Here is a 19,464-nt window from a genome sequence, read left to right as displayed (position 1 = left end):
GGGCGCAGCCGGGGGCTGCCAACCTCCCCAGCTCACACCCAGGAGAGCAAACAGAGCTCTGCCCGCCCCGGGGAGCCTTTGAAGCGGCTCCAGGGCTGGGGTGGGTGCGAGGGAAGTCGCAGTCCTCTGCTGAGCACCTTGAGCAAATGAGAGGTTATTTTGGCCATCCAGCCCTGCAAACACCCTCTTAATGCAACCTTGTGAAGAGAGTAAAAATAACCCTGCCGGGGGGGTGGCCTCCCGCGGGCAGCGTTTTCCACTGCCCGGGCTGACCAATGCCTCCGAGATAGGCGGCGGGGAGCGGAGCGGGCACTGCAACTGGAAACCAGGGAGGTTTCCCCTGGCTGAGGCGGTGAGACCTGGCCCGGGGTTCCCTGGACAGCCCCAGGGGACAGCAGGGCTCTCAGCTCTGGCCACTTGTGGCAGAGGTGCCAGGGCAGGGACGGACGCTGCCAGCGGTCCCCGCTCCGTGCTTGGCCAGAAGAGCAGATGGCAGCGAGTCCCTTGCAGCCTGGCCAGTGCCTGGCACCTCGGCACCCCAAACACCCCAGCACCCTCCCGATGACAGAGTGCCCTTGCTCCCAGCAGAGCCAGGACAGCCTGCCTGCCACTGCCCCGGGGGAGCTGTTTGTGCCACCTGCACCTGGAGCAGAAGGAACACCTGAGTGCATCCAGAGTTCACACCGAGAGGAAGAGAGGGCTTGTGCGGGCAGAGCCAGGCCCTGCACGCCCCAGAGTGAGCCCCAACCCCCTGGCACTTATCATCAAAGGCTCCTGTGCCCAGGAAGCAGCCCTGGGTGCAGTGCCAACTTGTGGCAGACAACAACAGCTGCAGTGGGGCTGCAGGTCCTGCTGCCACCAGCCCTCCCTCAGCCCTGCCACTGCTGTGGCTTGGCAGGGGAGAGGGGTTCCTGTGCCCCTGATGCCAGGAAAGGTGGGCAGCCCCCTGGACCCCCTCCCTGCATCGACCCAGCTCTGCCCACACTGCCAGCACCAAGGGATCATGGATAGCTTCCATCAAAACCAGCTGCCCTGAGCTGTCTCTCAGCAAGGATTTGCTGCCCTCCTTCTGACCTGCCTTCCCAGCTGCCCACAAGAGGGGTGAAGGATGGGGCTCCCCCCCAACAGCTGCAGCCACCAGCTCAGCTCCTACCCCAGGGATGTTGCCCTGCTGCCAGCCTAGGTAACATGGGGCAAAAATCAGCCATGCCCTCATCTCCTGGGGTTCCCCCCCCTGCTCTTGGCCTGCTGAGATGTCACAAAGGCAGTGGTGGTGCCCAGAAGCTCTTTGTGGAGCTGAAGGAGCTGCACAGCTCACTGCAAAGCCTGCCACCCTGGGGCTGTGGCATGCCCCAGCAGACAGCACCACCTGCATCCTTGCTCCTTGCCAAGACTGCCCTGAGCACCAGGGGAACAGATCCAGCCAGGGCTGGGACAGGGCACACTGGGACACAGGAGAGTCCAGGACAGCAGGGGCACAGCCTGTGTGTGGGCCCTTGAGTACACCAAGTGATGGACCCCAGCCACCTTCAGGGCATCCACAGGAAGGTCCTCAGTAACTGGAGCAGCCCTGGGGTGACCACCAACCCCCAAACCGAGGGGGGGAGGGTTCCAAGTAGGCAAACACCCCCAGCACAGGGGCTGCAGTGTCCTGCACCTGGCCAAGGGCCAAAGAGGCACAGGGCTCCACCAGCAGCAAACCTCAACCTTGGCCCTGCCCCTGGTCAGCTTAAATCATGGGAAGAAAAACCAGTGGCTAAACCACATCTGCTCCAGAGCTCAAGACCTTGCTCATCACAAGCCAGGCTGCTGCTCAGGGGCACTCCCAAACCCCAAGCCCCCCACAGGGGGTCTGATGTAGGGTCTCTGCCCCTGCTGGGCAGCCTCAACTGCATTGGGTCACCCTTGGGATGCCCAGGGTCAGGCCAGGCAGCCCTGTGGGGCCAGAGACCCCTGCGCAGGAGAGGGACAGCCAGAGCGTGGGGCAAGGGCTGCCAGGGAAAGCGCTGATCCCTGCCCTGTGCCCAGCTCTCCATGGCACTGTGCTCCCCCCCACCCCCCCAGCAAGGTTTCCAGCCCATTTTCCCCGCTGTCCCCCCAGCTCCCAGGGATGTGCTGCCGGGAAGGGACCAGCTGCTGCCGCTCCAGCAGCCGCATGCCTGCCAGAAACGGCCGGGCACGGAGATAAGGCCCCGGGAAGGAAAACTTTATATGGAGAAAACATTCCCCGAGCCTCTGGCACCTCGGTGGGAGCTGCACAGTCCCCCTCCTCCTCCTCCCCCCCGGGGTTTTTCCCCTCCTCTTCCCCAGCGGCGTTCCTAGCCCCGGAGGCGGCACCGGGGGCCGGGGCAGGGGCCGGGCGCTCAGCCCCGGCCGCTCTTTTTTTTTCTCCCCTCTCTTTCTTATTTTTGGGAGGCTGTTTTCAATAGGTGGGACCCAGACCGCTCCGTTTCCTGGAAACTTTGTTTTCCTTTTACTTTCCCGGGGGTGTGCGCGGCGCCGGGAGCCGTATAAATGGGGCGGGCAGCGGGGCCGGGCAGCGGGCGCTGAGGGGCAGTTCCCGGGACAGGCGCTAGGACCACAGCCGGGATCGGGATCAGCACCGGGGCACCATGGCCGAAGGTAAGACCGCAGGACCGTTCCCTCCCGCAGGTGCCCTGGGAGGTTGTGACCGGCAGGAGCTGGACCCCCACCTCCGGTCCCATCCAGCCCTGGAGCTCTCCCTGCTCGGTGGCACCTCCAGCCCTTTGCTTGGCTGAGCCAAGGGCGAGAGGGAGCGGGAAGGGAAGGGCCGGAGAGGACCGGAGCAGAGCTCGGCGGTGGTTTGCCGCCGGTGCTTTCCTTCCCTCCCTCCGTGGCCCCAGCGCTGGCAGCTCGAAGCTGCTGCTGCTATATAAAGCTTTCGGTGCTCAGGAGAAGAGCAGTGACAGCTGCTGGCACATGCCCGGGGGGTAAGGAGGGCTCCGGGGGCTTAGGCAGAGCCACCCCCGCAGGGGGCTTTGGGAGCTCCTAGGAAGGGGCAAATCACCTCCTGCCCCTCACCTCCAACTGAGACTGGGACTGGGTCAGAGCCATACTGAGGGCACAGAGCCTTCTGGGTGAGGTGGCATCACTCTGCTCCAGTGCCCAGCACTGCCACAGGCTGTCCCCAGCTCACCAGGCTCCTGGCACCACAGCGGTGACACCGACAGGGGTCCCTCTGCTTGGGCACCCCCAGCTCCGGGCAGGAGGCTGAACCACTGCACGTGGGGCACCTCTTGCTCCTGTGTGGCCATGCCTAGGACCCCACTGCCACCTGCTCACCCTGCAGCCCCCTCCTCACCCATCTCCTGGGACTGACCCCTCAGGGGGGTGCCACCTGCCCCTGCTCTGAAGAATCTGCTGCCTGCTGGACCCTTGGAGGACAATAGCCCAGGTGTCAAGGACAGGAAGAGCTTCAGCCCTGCTCCCCCAGCTCACTTTTTGCCACACCTTTGGCTCAGTGTCGGTGCCTGAGGCTCTACCACGGAGCCATGCTCCTGCTCACAGAGGCACAGGAAGGGAACTTTTTGTACCTAGTCCCCATCCCAGGGTCCAGAGGGACCAGCTGGAGTCACCTCACAAGAGCCATTCATGGCCACTCTCAGCTGCCATGGTGGGCACCTCAGATCTCAGCACAGTGGGCACCAGGGACAAGCCTCATTGAGCCCCTGGGATGCTCATAGCCCTGAGGATGGCTTGGTGACAACCATGGCTGGCACTAGGGAAGGCACAGCCAGGGACAGCTGTAGAATGGGGACAGCAATCTGAGCATCATCCCTGCAAGCCACCCCAGTCCCTGGCTGGTGCTGAGCTTGCCATGGGCTCCCCTGCACCAAAGACTTCTGCTGCTTCTGGCAGCCAACCCTCACATCAGCAGAGCACCCGGGGGGCAGCAGCCTCCAGTGACACATGGCTCCAGCACAGTGCCAGCAGGGACACGGTGGGCACATAACAGGGACACAGCCCTGCCTGGGCTGGGAGAGAGAGAGAGCAGCGAGGGTGGAACAGACACCTTCCTTGGGGCTGAATTTATGGCTGGTGTCACCAATTTGTTAGCAGTCACGGAGCATTAAAGCTGCTGCAGAGCCCTTCCCGGCCTGGCAGAGGCACAGCAACATTCCTGGCATTCTCCAGGCTCAGCAGTGCCTGCTTGGGGTAGGGGCACCCAGGCAGCAAGCCCTGACTGATGGACCCCACACCTGCCAGGAGGTAGAGAGGGTGCCACGAGCTGTGGACCTGGCACGGCTTGGGCAGCACTCTGCGGTGATACCACGGAGGGCAGCACCACAGTGCATAAAGCATGGGCATGGAGATCAGGCAGGAGGGCAGCTCTTAGCTGCAGGCTCACCCACAGGACCTCTGCCCATCACAGTGCCCACAGCACAGAGTGCCAGCTGAGAGCAGAGGCCGCCCCAGGAGGGATGCTCAGAGCCTGGCACAGCTGCAGCATCCAGGGCAGCGCTGGGCAGGGAGAGGGCAGCGGCTGCCAGACTCTGGCACCAAGATCCACAATCCCAGGACTCAGGGTGGGGTGGGGGGTAAGATCAAGCCCTCCTGCCGCCCCCCCTGAGCTGGGCATTGTGCTGCCTTGGCAGAGCTGGTGCTGGAGACGTGGGACCTGCAGTGCGAGCGCAACGGCCGCGAGCACCGGACGGCGGAGATGGGCTGCCAGCAGCTGGTGGTGCGGCGCGGGCAGCCCTTCACCATCACCCTGCACTTCTCGGGCAGGGCCTACGAGGAGGGAGTGGACAAACTGGCCTTTGACATCGAGACAGGTGAGTGCTGCCGTGCCCCTCTCCCCCTCCCCCACCAGCGAGCTGCCCTCCGCCCGCGGTGCGCTGCGCCAAGGCGCCTGCCCCATCCCACCCGGTCCCTGCCCCCTGCCGGCCCCTCCTGGCAGGGGCTGCTGCTGGGCACAGCTTCTACACCAAGACAGAGAGCAAAGGCAGGAACTTGGCTCTGTCACCAGAGCTGGGGGGAAGCTAGCAAGAAAGAAACAAAGCTGCTGCCGCCGCCACCACCTCTTCCTCCTCCTCTTCCTCATTCCACGGCTGTGCCAGACGCAGCGACATGCCAGAGCAGCCGGAAATGCCTTGGCTGTGGCCGGGAAATGCCCCACACGGAGTCTCTCACCCTTTTGGGCAGCATCAAAGCGAACCACGGCAGCCAGAGAGTCTTCACCCAGCCACTCCCTGCGCCCCCAGCACCGAGAGATCCCCAGCGTGGGGATCCTGAGAAAGGAAACGCTGCCCCCAGCACACAGCCCTGCTGCAACCCCACCCCCCAGCTCAAACGGTGCCAGAGCTGGTACCCAGAAGCTGGGCACCGTGTCTAACAGGTCCCTTCAGCTCCAAGCCAGGAGCTTCTCCCACCACCCCTGCAGCCCTGGTGAGGGCCCACCGGGAGCTGCAGGGACTGGGATGTGGCAGCTGCAAGCCAGGGCAGGGCACAGCCTCCGGGCAGGGGCTCAGCCCCCGCCAGCTCGGAGCAAAGGGAGAGGAAACTCTTGGGCAAGAGCTATTTTTGGGGCTGCTGAGTCCTGCTGAGTCAACCAGGCCAGAACTCACAGTGACTCCACGGTGTCCTCCCAGTGCCAATCACTCTTCTGCTTTTCCCTCAGAAGCTACGATCCCACCGGGGGGGTGACAACACAAATCCAGCACCCCCAGCTTCACCCTAAACCACCAGCGGCCCCCTCAGTCCCAAGGCAGTGGTCTGCACACCCCCAGCTCAAAGCTCTTGGGTCTTGTGAGGTCGTGCTGCTCCCATACAGCCCCGGGCTGGTTTTGCAAGCCAGGAGCCCGAAACGGAGCCTCCCGGGGCGAGGCAGCCCCGGAGCCTGCAGCAAAGGGACAAAGTTGCTTCGGGTCTCATAGAGACGTGAGCAACCCAACCTACCTCGCTGGGGCCAGCCCCGCCAGGACAGGGAAGGGCCAGACCTGCCCTCCCCGGGACAGCCAATCTGCCCGGGCTGCGCCACCTCCCGCGGGCAAGCACAGCAATTCAGAAGCTATTGCGTTTGAAGAGCCCGGCGCAGGCACCGGGGGCCCTTTGGGGATGAGGGATTTGCAGGCAAGCAGGGAGAGAAAGAAGAGAAGGAGGAGGGGGAGGCAGGCTCCCCTGGCAGCCCATCCCTCCGGCCGCGCCAGGGGAGGCGCAGGGTTTGCGGCTCTGCCAGGATAGGGTTAGCTCAACCCCAGCCTCTTCGGAAGGACGGAGAGGAGAAAAACTGTGTCACCGCTCATGAGTTCATGAGTATTTTTGGTGACTGGCCTGGCGCACGCTGCGGGAGAAGGCTGGCAAGCGACCAGCCCGGGGCTGTGCCACGGCACCGGCACCGGCAGGCCCGGGGCTGGGCGGCACCGCTCCCCCTGGGAGCCGCGTTGGGAACTGGCTCGGTGCAGGTGGCTTGGAGTCCGCTGCGAGCCCGGGGGGGTGGCAGGGATCACGCTGTCCTCGGCTCAGCCTGCGGACGCTGATGTCATCCCCGGTCCCGGCCTGTTTGCAGCAACGCCTGCGGCTGCCTACACCTCGTGGGGCTGGGAGCAGCCCGGTGATGTCCGGGGGGGCACTGCCGCGACCCCCACGCCACGGGCTGTAGTGGTACCCACGCTGCATGGGCACAGGGACCTGGCAGCTCTGCGCCTAGTGGGTGCGGCTGAGGGGAGAAGACACGGCCCTGGGGTGGGCACCCTGTCCACCCTCCTAGCCCCGAGGCTAGTCCCTCCCTCCTGCCCCATCCCAAACAGCAAGAGACCCTCCTGAGCACCCCACAGCTGCCCCACGCCAACAGACCGAGCAGGAAACATTCCTGGCATTCCGGGGAGGGCCACAGGGAGCACCATGGGGCAGCCCCCCCCGGCACATCCTCACGGCGTGGGGCTCCCAGAGCCCCGGGGAAGCTGAGGCGCTGTTTCTCGGCAGGGCCATGCCCCATCGAGACCTCCGGCACCAGGTCGCACTTCGCCGTGACGGACACGCCGGAGGAGGCGAGCTGGAGCGCGGTGGTGCAGGACCAGGACGGGGACTCCGTCTCGGTCTCGCTCTGCTCGCCCCCCGACGCCCGCATCGGTCGCTACAGCCTGACGGTGGAGACCTCCACCGGCTACCAGGGCAGCAGCTACCACATCGGGAGCTTCATCCTGCTCTTCAATGCCTGGCACCCAGGTGAGGCTTTCCCCTTCCCCAGGCTGGGCAGAGGGCAAACGCCGTCTGCCCCCAGCTCTGCCAGGGCAGCACATCCCCATGGGTCTCACTGCTGCAGACCCCTGGTGACCCAAACCTTGCCCTGAGATCAGCTCTAAGCAGAAAGCTCCACTTTGATCCACCTCCACATGGTGCCACAGCAGGTCGAGGCCACAAACACCACCCCCACCCCAAGACACTCACAGCCCCTTCACCAGTGCCACAAAACCCCAAGGCCACCTCTGGGCTGCCCCCACCCGATGGTGCCCCACGGGAGCTCACCTTGGGGGTGCTGGTGCAAAGTTCTGAGCAGCCCTCAGCAACAGCTCCTGGCTGTCCTGAGCAGAGGGGAAAGCTCTTAAGTGCCCCTAATTGCCCCAACTGCCCCCACCTGCCCCAGCCAACCCCCCCCAGCCTCAGCCCAGGCACCACCTGTGGGCTCCAGGCCGAGCCCTGGGTGCTCATTCCCGGTGGAACTGAGGCAGCCTGGGGCAGAAGTGGGGCTCAGTGCTGGAGGGGTTTGATGGCCCTGGGCAAGCAGCAGCCAGGATTCCACGGTTCCAGGTCCTTCCTGTGCTCCAGGAGCTGCCAAGCTCCAGCTCCTCCCAGGCAGACCTGGGCTGAACCTGGGCTGAGCCGGCCGTTTCCTGGCGCTGCAGAGATAAGGGTCTGTAGGAAGCTCTGCTCAGCTGTGCCGAGCTGGAGCAGGGGATGTGCGTGCTGGGCTCCCTCCCAGAACGTTTCCAGTAAACAGGGCGGGGGGTGGGGGTCCAGCAGCCACGGCTGGGTGAGCAGAATGGCTTCAGCTGCCACCTCAGTGCTCCCACTTCCCACCGCCTGCTGCTCCCACTGGGAGGGTCCCCGGCTGGGAAAGGACCTGACCCCGTGAAACAAAAGGAGAGAAAGAAAGAGGGAAAGCAGAAAGCAAAGGGAAACCCCCAGGCTGCTGAAACACTCCCAGCAGCTTCGACCCAACCGGGCTGAAATTCCCCAGCAGCTGTCTCAGATGGGAGCAGTGACAGCCACAGGATCACACAGGCTCACAGGATGTCAGGGGTTGGAAGGGACCTCCAGAGATCCTCCTGCCCAACCTCCCTGCCAGAGCAGGAGCACAGAACCCAGCACAGGTCACACAGGAACACAGCCAGATGGCTCTGGAAAGGATCCAGACAAGGAGACTCCACAACCCCTCTGGGGAGCTCTGTGACCCTCAGAGGGGAGAAGTTCCTCCTCATGTTGAAGTGGAACCTGCTGTGCTGTTGTTCATAGCCTGTCACTTCATTGCCCACCAGGACCAGCCCTGGTCACTGCCTGGCACATCCCCGGGGTGGGGGAGGATGTGAGCAGGACTGGGGGGGTCTGAGCAGGGCTGGGGGGCTCTGAGCAGGGCTGGGGGGCTCTGAGCAGGCCTGGGGGCAGGGGGTGTGGGGCAGAGCCCCGTGCCCACCTCTGTCCCTCCCCCCAGAGGACGCTGTGTACCTGCGGGACGAGGATGAGCGCCGCGAGTACGTGCTGTCGCAGCAGGGCCTCATCTACCAGGGCTCCCGGGACTACATCACCTCCACCCCCTGGAACTTTGGCCAGGTGAGCAGGGCCTGCCCCCCCCCCACCAGGACCCCTGGCACAGCCTAGCACTGCAGGGTGTAGGGGCTGGTGCCATGCAGGTGCCCCCTGAATGCACAGCCCAAGTGCAGCCAGCACGTCAAGGGAGGGTCTGATCCCCACCACGCAGCCACGGGACAAACAAAACGAGATCCAAAGTGGAGATGCAGCCAGAGGAGGCTGCTCAGAGCCCCGAACAGCCTGGCCTGCAGTGGGGCCAGGGCTGGGGCAGCTCCCACCTCCCTGGGCTGCCTGTTGCCCTTGCAGTGGTGCAGGAGTTTCAACTCATGCCGATTTTTATTGCCTTGGCCTTTCTCTTCAGAGTTCCTGACCACTTCTGGTGGTCGAGGGCTCCCATTGTTAGAGGATTTCCTTCCCCTGAAGCCCTGCCCCGGGCTGCCCAGGGCAGTGGTGGAGTCCACATCCCTGGAGAGCTTTCAAAGCCCTGGAGATGCGGTGCTGAGGGCCGTGGTTTGGTGGTGCCCCGGCAGTGCTGGGGTAAGGGTTGGGCTCTCCCGACTCCCAAGAGCTCAGTTTCATTTCCAAGAGGGGAACTTGCTGGCTCAGAAGCGCAGCAGAGCTTGGGGAGCATTCCTGGGGGGCCCCGGGGCCGTGTGCTGCTCTAATCGGGGTGACCACGCAGCGCCGGGAGCCGGCCCCCGATAGCTGCTCCCCGGGGCCGTGCCGGTTGTGCTGATAAGGCAGCGCCCACAGCCCCGCGGCCGTGCTGGGGCCCCCTCCCCGGGCAGGGGCAGCCCCGGCTGTTCACCCTGAGCCCCGCGGGGGTGTCCCGGAGGGGCCGCGGGGGTGCCGTGGCCCACGCAGGATCCGTGCTGCAGTCCGGGGCAGGGCTGTGACTCAGCCTCGGAGGGAAGCAGGAGGTCAGGTCAGGTCCGTGCCTGCTCCCTGCGCAGCAGAGAGGCAGGAAGCAGGATCCAGCCCCAGCAGGGCTCAGCATCTGCTGGCCGCAGCTCCAGCCCCTCGTCGTGGGGGCACAAATGGGGGGGGGGGGAGGAGATGTCGCTCAGAGGCTGCTGGCTCAGCGAGGGGACCCCAGGACTCTGCCACCCTGCTGCGTGCCCAGCAGCTCCGTTTGCAGGGGCTGAGCCAGGGAGGGAGGCAAGAGATCCCGGGGTGCACCAGGGACCTCACACCCCCACCCCTCACACCCCCACCCCTCACACCCCCACCCCGCTTTTTTCCCCCCCTCTCCAGTTTGAGGATGACATCTTGGCCATCTGCCTCGAGCTGCTGGACACAAACCCCAAATTCCTGAGGGACCAGAACCGGGATTGCTCCCGGCGGAACGACCCCGTGTACATCGGCAGGGTGGTGAGCGCCATGGTGAGCCCCGGCAGCGCCACCCCGCAACCTCCCCCCACTGCAGACAGACCCCTCCCTCCCCCATCCTTCCTTCCCTCCCCCATCCCCCCACCTTGCTGGGACAGACGGAGAGGGGACATTCACCCTTCCCCCCCACACACTCCCAGCCACGCCACTTTCCATCCCCGGGGGTTGGTTCCCCCTCCTTGCCAGAGGAGCGAAGCAGCAGAGCTGGGGATGCTCCCTCCCTGGAGCTGCCTTTGCTCCTCCCTGGCTTCTGCAGGCGGTGACCACCCCCTAAACGCTTGGGAAAGTTGATGTGCTCCTAAAAATCCATCCCAAACCCGCTGGGATGTGGGAGGACGTGGGGCAAGAGGGCACCGGGATGCACTGCGTGCATCCCGGTGCCCTCTTGCCCCACGTCCTCCCACATCCCAGCGAGGTCTTGGGAGGCTGATGGGCACCCTCCCCCCTCCCTCCACCCCTTCATGGGTCCCTCCTGCCGCGCCACAGGTCAACTGCAACGATGAGGACCACGGGGTGCTGGCAGGGCGCTGGGACAACCAGTACGAGGACGGGATGAGCCCCATGGCCTGGATCGGGAGCGTGGACATACTCAAGAGGTGGAAGAACTTCGGCTGCCAACCGGTCAAGTACGGCCAGTGCTGGGTGTTTGCTGCTGTGGCGTGCACTGGTGAGCGCCTGCTGTCTCCTCTTGGTGCTGGGTGGGGGTCAGCCGTGGCTTTCTCTCTCCCCAGCCCAGCTTCCTGCTTCCCAGCCTCTCTCCCAGCGGTGCAGCAGGGGTGGGGGCGGAGGGGGAAACTCTCAGGCCGGTGATAATCAGCCCCCGCTGATTGCTCAGCAGTTAAAAGTCTCTGTTCTTCCAATCTGGGAGGAAATGAAGGAGGTGGCGGGGGGAAGGGGAGGAAAGGGTTAGCAGAGGGCTTTGGCTTTTTCACTTCGAGCTGGCAGAGCAGGAGGGGGCTGGATGCCCAGCTCGGGAGAAGGAAAAGTGGCTTTAAGGTCAAGCTTGCAGTAAAACCTCCAATCCTCTGAGGTCAAAATGGTTCCACTGCCGACGAAGCAGCCAGGCTGGGGCAGGCAAGAGAGAGGGGAAGGAATTCCAGGCTGGTGGCCGGTGGGATGTGCACCACCACCCTTCACACCTGGCGCAGGAACAGGCTGCGCTCGGGGAGCTGCGGGAGCTCGCCTGTGTTTGCAGAGCACAGCCAGAGCAGAGCCTTTACAGTGCAGAGAGAGAGCAGGAAACCAAAGTGGGTTTCCCGGCACTCAGAGGAGTTGGGAGCCTCCCTTTGAAGCCTCCCTGCTCCCCGGGGAGCTCTGCTGGCGGCGAAAGCAGCTGGGAGATGAAACGAGAGGCTGAGCTCTGCTGCCGCCGCACCTCACACACGCACTGGCAGCTGCTTTTGTGCCTTTTTTCCCCCTCAGTACCCAGACTCTGCAGGCTGCCAGCGCCCTGTGCCACCCAGTTTGCCCGTGCCCACTGCAGGGACCAGCTCATCCTGGTGGGGAAAGCCTGGGGAAGGGCAGGGGAACTTGGGGCCGCGTGGGACGGCTTTGCATGGCCCTGCGGGATGGGAGCTGCGTGAAGCCAGGGCTCTGAGGGACGGGAGCTGTGCCACCCCAGGGACCCCCGGGGCCAGGGCCCTGTCTCAGCCTGCCCTGCCTCCCCACAGTCATGAGGTGCCTGGGCATCCCCAGCCGGGTGGTGACCAACTACAACTCGGCTCACGACACCAACGGCAACCTGGTCATCGATCGCTACCTCAGCGAGACAGGGGAGCTGGAGCGGCGCTCCAGGGACATGATCTGGTGAGGGGCACCAGGGGCCTCCAGCCTGCCCACCCACCCACCCCTCAGGGCAGCACCTGCCCCTTCCCCACAGCTGCTGGGCGCTGGAGGAGCTTCCTACATCCTGGCTTGTCTTGCAGGAACTTCCACTGCTGGGTGGAATCCTGGATGGCTCGCCCAGACCTGGCCAGGCCCAGCTACGACGGCTGGCAGGTGCTGGACCCGACCCCCCAGGAGAAGAGCGAAGGTACGGGGGGCACCACGGGGGTGCTCCGTGCCACCCCTTACCCCTGGCACCGCGGGGGCTTGCCCTCGCCGTGGCCGAGGCCGGGGCGCTGACGTCGGCTCCGGTCCCTGCAGGGGTTTTCTGCTGCGGGCCGGCCCCGGTCCGAGCCATCAAGGAGGGAGACCTGCAGCTCAAGTACGACATCCCCTTTGTCTTCGCCGAGGTGAACGCCGACGTGGTGTACTGGGTGGTGCAGAACGACGGGACACAGAAGAAGGGCACCCATTCCTCGGTGGTGGGGAAGAACATCAGCACCAAGAGCGTGGGCAGGGACAGCAGGGAGGACATCACCCACACCTACAAGTACCCGGAGGGTACGCAGGGGGGCGGCAGGAGGAAGGTGCCCCGGGGAAGGGAGTGGGGAAATGAGTCATCAAGGCACCGACTGCTCCAGGAGGTCTTCAGGGCAAAGCAGCCCAGACCCTGGCCTGGCCGTGCCCTCCTGGGAACCATGGGTTTCTCCGTGCGCCACAGGGTCCGAAAAGGAGAGAGAAGTGTTCGCCAGGGCCGAGCATGAGACCAGCTCGCTGCGGCAGGAGGACGAGGGGCTGCACCTCAAGATCAAGCTGTCGGATGGGGCCAACAACGGCTGCGACTTCGACGTCTTCGCCGTCGTCAACAACAACACAGCCACGGAGCGCCGCTGCCGCCTCACGCTGGGCGCCCGCACCGCCAGCTACAACGGCACCGTCGGGCCCCAGTGCGGCCTGAAGGACCTGCTGAACCTCACCCTCGAGCCCTGGGCGGGTAAGGGACCTGCTGGCACCGCAGGGGGGATGGCGTCCCCCTCCTCTTGCGTCCGCTCCCTTTGCGTCTCCTCCCTTTGCATCCCCTCCCCTCGAAACTCCTCCCCTCGCATCCCCTCCTCTCGCATCCCCTCCACTCCTCTCCTCTCCTCCTGAACGCCCTCCGGTTGCACCACTGCAACCAATCCTCGCAGCAGGCTCACGGCTGGAGCTGGGGCGGCAGCTGGAGGTTTCTGTTTGATCCACGAGATAACAGCGATGTTGCAGCAGGGCCTGGGGCTGGGCAGCAGGAGCAGCCAGCACCCACAGCCGGGGTCAGGGTTGTTTGTTCAGGCAGCAGCTGCTCCGTGCCTTCCTCCTTCAACAGTGACCTCAAAGCCCCAGATTGGGGAGGGCTCAAGAGCTGCAGCCCCATGCCTGGGCTGCTCGGTGAGCAGTGGCTCCGTTGGGGCTTCCTCCTCCTTCATCCACTGCTGTGGATTTTATTCCTCGACGGAAGGGTGAGGAAGGTGCTCAGGCAGGGGCTGGGAGAGCACCTGGAGCAGGACAGACGTTACCGTTGGCCACTCTGTTCCCTCACCTGCACCCCAGCCCTGCTCTTCCGTGGGTCTCAGCTTCCCAAAGTGGGGCTGGGCTCTCCTGCAGGACTCTCCCAGGGCAGGGAGCGCAGGACTGACCCCGGGCCGGCCCCGACAGCGCGGCCCCCGCCCGGTGACGGCAGCGCCGCAGCTCCGGCAGCTCCTCCGTGGGTGGGCTCCGCTCGGAGCAGTCCCGGCCGAGCCTGCCTTTGCCTCGGGTACAAATTAGCTTCACGCCTGCTAATTAACCACGAGGCTTGATTTATGCCAGATTTCCACAGCCCCTGCAGGGCCTGGAAATGTGACCCATCTGCTGTCCTGGAACAGCCTTGGGCTTCAATCCTCGCCAAGCGCCGCTCGGCTAAGGCGGCCGTGACGAACGCAGCACTCAGCTCCCTGCTGCTTGTGGGGCTGCCTTAAGGGAACGAGGAGTGATGGAGGGAATGAGGAGTGATGGAGGGAATGAGGAGTGATGGAGGGAATGAGGAGTGATGGAGGGAATGAGGAGTGATGGAGGGAATGAGGAGTGATGGAGGGAATGAGGAAAGTGCCTGCTCTGGCTGTGAAGGGAAGCAGGATGCTGCTGGCATCCCTCCACTTGAACCTTCCCTGTCTTTAACGTCCCCATCCCCAAGCTAACCCAACACCATTTTTTCTCCCCCCATGAGGCTTCTGCAGCTCCTGCCTGGGAATGCAGACCCCCAGGACTCCCCACGGTGCAGCCCTCAGGGGACGCTGTGCCCTGTGCTGGCAAGAGCAGCCCAGGGGGAGCGTGCCGGGACCTTCCCTCTGGTCTGGGCTCCGGCACGGCACATCATGTGCCGGGAACACCGAGCTGCGTGCTTCCAGCGGTCACGGAGCCTTCCCCGGGACAGCTCTGCAGCTGGCTGCCTTCAGCCTCCTTCCCCCCCTCAGCACAAGACAGCTCAATCCCGAAGGGCTTTGGGATAAACAAAGCTCAGAGCAGAACGAGGGCAGCTGTCAGGGAGCTGGGCTGGCTCCCACCGCCGGCTGCAAAGGGCTGCTGAAGCCTCTCCGGGTCCTGATGCAGGCACATCCATGGGATTCTGCCCTGGCACACGGCTCCTTCCCCTCCCCACATCCTGAACATCACTTCTAGAGCCTCATCCTGGAGCCCTGGCTGGACTCAAGGTCCTTTCCCAATGCCCCACGGCAGGCGCTCGCAGCCCTGCTTCCCTGCACGAGTGGGAGCAGCACCCCAAGCACCCAGTGCTGCAGCAGCACCCTCAGCACCCAGGATGGGCACAGAGCAACCAGCTGCAGGGGTCTTGCAGCTCATTTGGGAGCCACCAGCACTCTGGAGCTGGGGATGGACAGACAGATCCCATTTTCTTTGGGGAGTGTTCAGCCTGGGCACCCCCAGCCCAGGCTTGTTCCTGGGCTCACAGTGCCAGGCCCACCCCTCCAGTGCCCCTTTCGTGTGAGGTTACTCCCCCAGCTCTCCCCACACTTTCCTCTCCTTGCAAGGCACCTGGAGAAACTCCTGAGAAGCCCAGGGGCAAGCAGCCAGATGCCAGCAGAAGGCTGTGGGCAGGGAGCAAGCCCTGAGCCCCCTGTGCTCCCCCTTGCAGAGCAGAGAGTTCCCCTGCGCATCCTGTACGAGGCCTACGGGGAGAACCTGACCCAGGACAACCTGATCAAGGTGGTTGCCCTCCTGACCGAGTACCAGACTGGTGACGTGGTTGTGGCTGTCAGGGATATCCTCATCCAGAATCCAGAGATCAAGATCAGGGTAAGGACTCAGTGCTCTGCTCTGGGTGGACTGGAACAGCATGTCCAACTGGCAGGGGGTTGCTGCAATCATCCTGATCTAGTGTGGGCTGTCCCTGCCCATGGCAGGAGGGGTTGGAACTGGATGATCCTTGTGGTCCCTTCCAATCCTGACTGCTTCTATGATACTGCTATGATCCTGAGGGGTTGGTCCCAGCAATCCCAAGATTTGGGGTCCCCAGGTGGGGCTTGGGGAGCAGGACCCTGCACCCCCTGGGACCTGCACCCCCTGGGACCTGCACCCCCTGGGACCTGCCCCAGCTCCCCAGGCTTGGGGCAAAGGCAGCCCCCCCCAGGCATGGCTGTGCTGGGGCTCTAACCCCTCCTGCTTGCAGATCCTGGGGGAGCCAATGCAGCAGCGGAAGCTGGTGGCAGAGGTCAGCCTGGTGAACCCCCTCTCAGCCCCCCTCAACAACTGCGTCTTCATGGTGGAGGGTGCCAACCTCACCGACGGGCAGCAGGTCAAGCAGCTGTAAGAGCTTTTCCTCCCTTCCCCCAGCTGGGCCCATGGGGATGGGGGTGGGGTCTGTACCCAGAGCCGCCCCCCGCCCAGGGAGGGTGGTCCTGGCACCCGGCTCTGCTGTGGGCTCAGCAGGAGCCGGGGCTGCGCTGGTGCCTGCGGGGTCAGCTCTGCCTCACTTGCCCCCCCTGTGGCGCTGCGGGCACGGGGAGGGGGCCAGGGCCCCGGGAGGGAGAGTGGGCACCCCGCTGACCCCCTGCCCCCCCACCCCGCAGCGAGGAGCCCGTGGAGCCGCAGGCGGAGGCCAAGGTCAGGCTGGATCTGGTGCCGCGCCAGGCGGGGCGGCACAAGCTGGTGGTGGACTTCGAGAGCGACAAACTGCTGGGGGTGAAGGGCTACCGCAACGTCATCATCGCCCCCCAGCCCAAGTGAGCGGCCGCCGCCGCCCCCTCCCCGCCCGGCGCCTCCCCTCCGGCCCGGGGCCTCGCCAGCCCCTCGCTAGCTTTCGCCCGCGATGGTTCCAGCCCTCCACGGCAGGGCAGCAGGAGCCCAGCCCGGCCCCGGCTCGGCGCTGCGCTCCTCCCGGGGAGCTGCTGCGGGGAGAGAGACGGTGGAGCAGCGAGAGGAGAGAGGGGCTGGGGGTGTTGGGAGGTCCCTGCAGCACCTCTTCGTTTCCCTGCCTTTCCCTCACCCCGTGGGGTGGAAGCATCCCTGCCCTGCCTGGCCCCCAGCCTGGGTGCAGCAGGGACCTCCTGAGCCACCCCCGCAAGCCGGGCAGCCTCCTGCTCCTCCTCCTGCAGTGCTGACCCTCCCCCGAGCCCAGAGAAGGTTGTAACAAACCAAACCCCAGCACAACCCCCCCCAGTACCCAGCACAGCTCAGCCCTGCTCCCCTGGACTCCGTGGGGAGAGCAGAGCTGTGAGCCCGAGCTGTCCACAGGCCGTGGACAGCCACAGGGGACCTGCTGCTGGCCATGCCCTGCACAGGACCCCCTGCAGGGGTGCAGCAGGGCCTGAGCTTGTGCCAGTCCTGGCTCCTGTGGCTGCAGCCAGCACAGAGAGGGACAGGACATGCCCCTGACCCGAGTTAACTCTGCAAGCACTGAATAAAATCTCTATTTTTCACTTTTAAAGCCCTCCTGGCTCTTCCAACCCAGAGAGAAGGTGAAGGGCCTGGGGAACAGGGCTGGGGAGGAGCAGCTGAGGGAACACCTGGAGATCAGCCTGGAGAACAGGAGGCTGAGGGGAGACCTCCTGGCTGCCTGCAGCTCCCTGAAAGGAGGTTGGAGCCGGGGTGGGGGTGGGGGTTGGTTTCTTCTCCCAAGGAACAAGAGGTAGGATGAGAGGAAATGGCCTCGGTGGCCCAAGGGGAGGCTTAGGTTGGGCACTACAAGAAAATGCTTCACTGGAAGGCTTCTCAGCCGCTGGAGCAGGCTGCCCAGGGAGGCGGTGGTGCAATCCCCCCCAGCCCTGGAGGTGTTTCAGAGCTGCAGAGATGTGCTGCTGAGGGCCATGGGTTAGCCCCAGCCTTGCTAGTTAGATGAGGGCTGGACTCAAACCTGAACGGGGGCCATGCCAGCCCCCTCCCCCCAGCCCTCAGGAGATGCCCCAGGGGCTCAGAGGAGCAGCGGCACCCCAAGGGTTAACAGCAGGAGCCGAGCTGCCTGCCCCTGGCGGGAGCAGGGCTGAGCGCAGGGCGGCCACAGCAGCCCCTGCTCCCCGCAGCCCCCTGCAGCCCCCCTCAGCCCCCCGCTGCCGGGCTGGGAGCCGGGCTGGGAGCCGGGCTGGGAGCCTGGCCCTGCTAAACCAAACAGCAGCTCAGCTCTGCGGGAAGGTCACTCCCGCAGCCGAGGCTCGGCAGAGCGAGCCCCAGGAGAGAGCAGCTCGGCAGAGGCTCCCACCGCGGGGTCGGCTCTTCGGGGCTGCTTTCTCCCCCATCACCTAGCAGCTACCTCACACTTCCAGGCTGTTTGCAGAGCCTCATGAAATCACTTCAGGCACCTCCATCACACCCCCAGGCACCTGCCCCTCCCCCCGACCTCCTTGGCTGGCCTGGAGGGACTGAGAAAGCTGTGACCAAGAGCCACAGCCACGGCAGGGCCTTGCCCCAGGCACAAGCAGCCTGGGGGCAGCCTGGGGACAAGGGGCACTGGGGGCAAGCTGGAGCAGAGGAGCTGCCAGGGGAACAGGAGGGGAAACTGGAGCCAGGCTCTGCTCAGGGCTCAAGGACAGCACCAGGGGCACTGGGGGCAAGCTGGAGCAGAGCAGCTGCCAGGAGAACAGGAGGGGAAACTGGCTGGAGCCAGGCTCTGCTCAGGGCTCAAGGACAGCACCAGGGGCACTGGGGGCAAGCTGGAGCAGAGCAGCTGCCAGGGGAACAGGAGGGGAAACTTTGTCCCTGTGAGGGTGCAGAGCCCTGGGGCAGGCTGCCCAGAGAGGCTGTGCAGTCTCCTGCTCTGGAGAGCTTCCAGACCCACCTGGATGTGTTCCTGGCTGCTCCTGCTCTGGCCTGGATGACCTCTGGAGGTCCCTTCTTCCCATCCTGTGATGCCTGGGGAGGGGGGGGGTGTCTGGCAGACCCCAAGGGTGCAGGGTGAGCCCCCAGCAGGGTGGTGGAAGAAACCCCAAGAGCAGCAGCACTCAAGGACAGGCTCTTTATTCAAAAATAGAGATCTATGAGAGACAACTGAGAATATACTGCTGGCCCCCAAGGGCAGCCCTCTAGCTCTACAGGAATCCCTCCATCACTTCATGTACAGGGTGAAGCTTTCCCTCTTGTTAAAAAAACCAAACCACAACCCCCAAAACAAACCCAAAACCCAACCCCCCCCCCAAAAAAACAACCCCAAACCAACCCCCCAACACAACAGCAAAAACAACACACCTGGGGGCAAGGGAAACAACAGAGCCTCAACCTCTTCAGCCTCAAGAGAACCTCAAGTCACACACCCTTCCTCCTCCTCCCTCCTCTTCTTTTCCTCCTCCTTCCCCTTCTCTCCCTCCTCCTTTCCTTCCTCCTCCTCCCCTCCTTCTCTTCCTCCTCCTCCTCCTCCCCCCCTGCCCTGCAAGCCCACCCCAAAGGAAACTCAAACCCCCACCCAGAGCTCATTTCAGGGCAGCAGAATAAAACCCCCCCCTGACACAAACCTCTCTGAAACCAACCCCTCCCCCCCCCCCCCAAAATAGAGTAAAAACAGAAGGGTTGCAAATAAAATCAACAACCACCAAAACCAAACTCTCCCCCAAACAACAACCCCCCCCCAGGACAAACCAAACACCAGCTTGAGCAACCACCCCCCCCCTAAAAACCCAAATCAGCTTTCCAAGGCCTGTGCTGGGGACAGAGTGAAGCCAGGGGGTGGTTAAAAGCCAGAAAGCCTCAGGGTGACTCCCAGCAGCTGGGCCTGGGGCTCTTGAGGCCCTTTGGGGGGGGGGGGGGTTGGGTTGCTGCTTGTTTGCTTTGTGGGGTGGGGAGGGAGGGGGCTGGGGGGGGAGCTGTTGGTTGTTTTCCCCTTCTCCTTTTGGCAAAAGCACTGAGAGTGCAGAGTGCTGGAGCTGAGCAGGGTTTGGACCATAAAAGGCTGTGGCAGAGCAAGCCATGGAAGGAGCAGCTCTGCACTGCAAGGCTTCCCTGTAAACTGAGGAGGAGGGAGGGGGGAAA

The 19,464-nt window shown here is 64.4% G+C and overlaps 1 protein-coding gene across 2 annotated transcripts; it reads left to right on the top strand.

Moving 5' to 3' along the window:
* The first annotated feature begins 2,590 nt into the window (after nucleotides 1-2,590).
* Nucleotides 2,591-16,305, top strand: TGM2 (transglutaminase 2). 2 transcript variants are annotated; one of them, XM_054173675.1, is made up of 13 exons: nucleotides 2,591-2,622; nucleotides 4,617-4,796; nucleotides 6,946-7,188; nucleotides 8,672-8,790; nucleotides 10,024-10,152; nucleotides 10,645-10,825; nucleotides 11,829-11,964; nucleotides 12,084-12,190; nucleotides 12,304-12,543; nucleotides 12,704-12,976; nucleotides 15,146-15,306; nucleotides 15,680-15,816; nucleotides 16,080-16,305. In XM_054173675.1, the coding sequence occupies exons 1-13, from the start codon at nucleotides 2,613-2,615 to the stop codon at nucleotides 16,234-16,236; spliced, it is 2,073 nt and encodes a 690-aa protein (XP_054029650.1). In that variant the 5' UTR covers nucleotides 2,591-2,612; the 3' UTR covers nucleotides 16,237-16,305. The 2 variants fall into 2 exon arrangements, with proteins under 2 accessions (XP_054029650.1, XP_054029651.1); XM_054173676.1 differs by lacking the exon at nucleotides 10,024-10,152.
* Nucleotides 16,306-19,464: the final 3,159 nt, after the last annotated feature.

The sequence above is a fragment of the Dryobates pubescens genome, chromosome 26, assembly GCF_014839835.1.
Source record: "Dryobates pubescens isolate bDryPub1 chromosome 26, bDryPub1.pri, whole genome shotgun sequence".
Taxonomy (NCBI): Eukaryota; Metazoa; Chordata; class Aves; order Piciformes; family Picidae; genus Dryobates; species Dryobates pubescens.
This window is presented reverse-complemented; position numbering and strand designations above follow the sequence as displayed.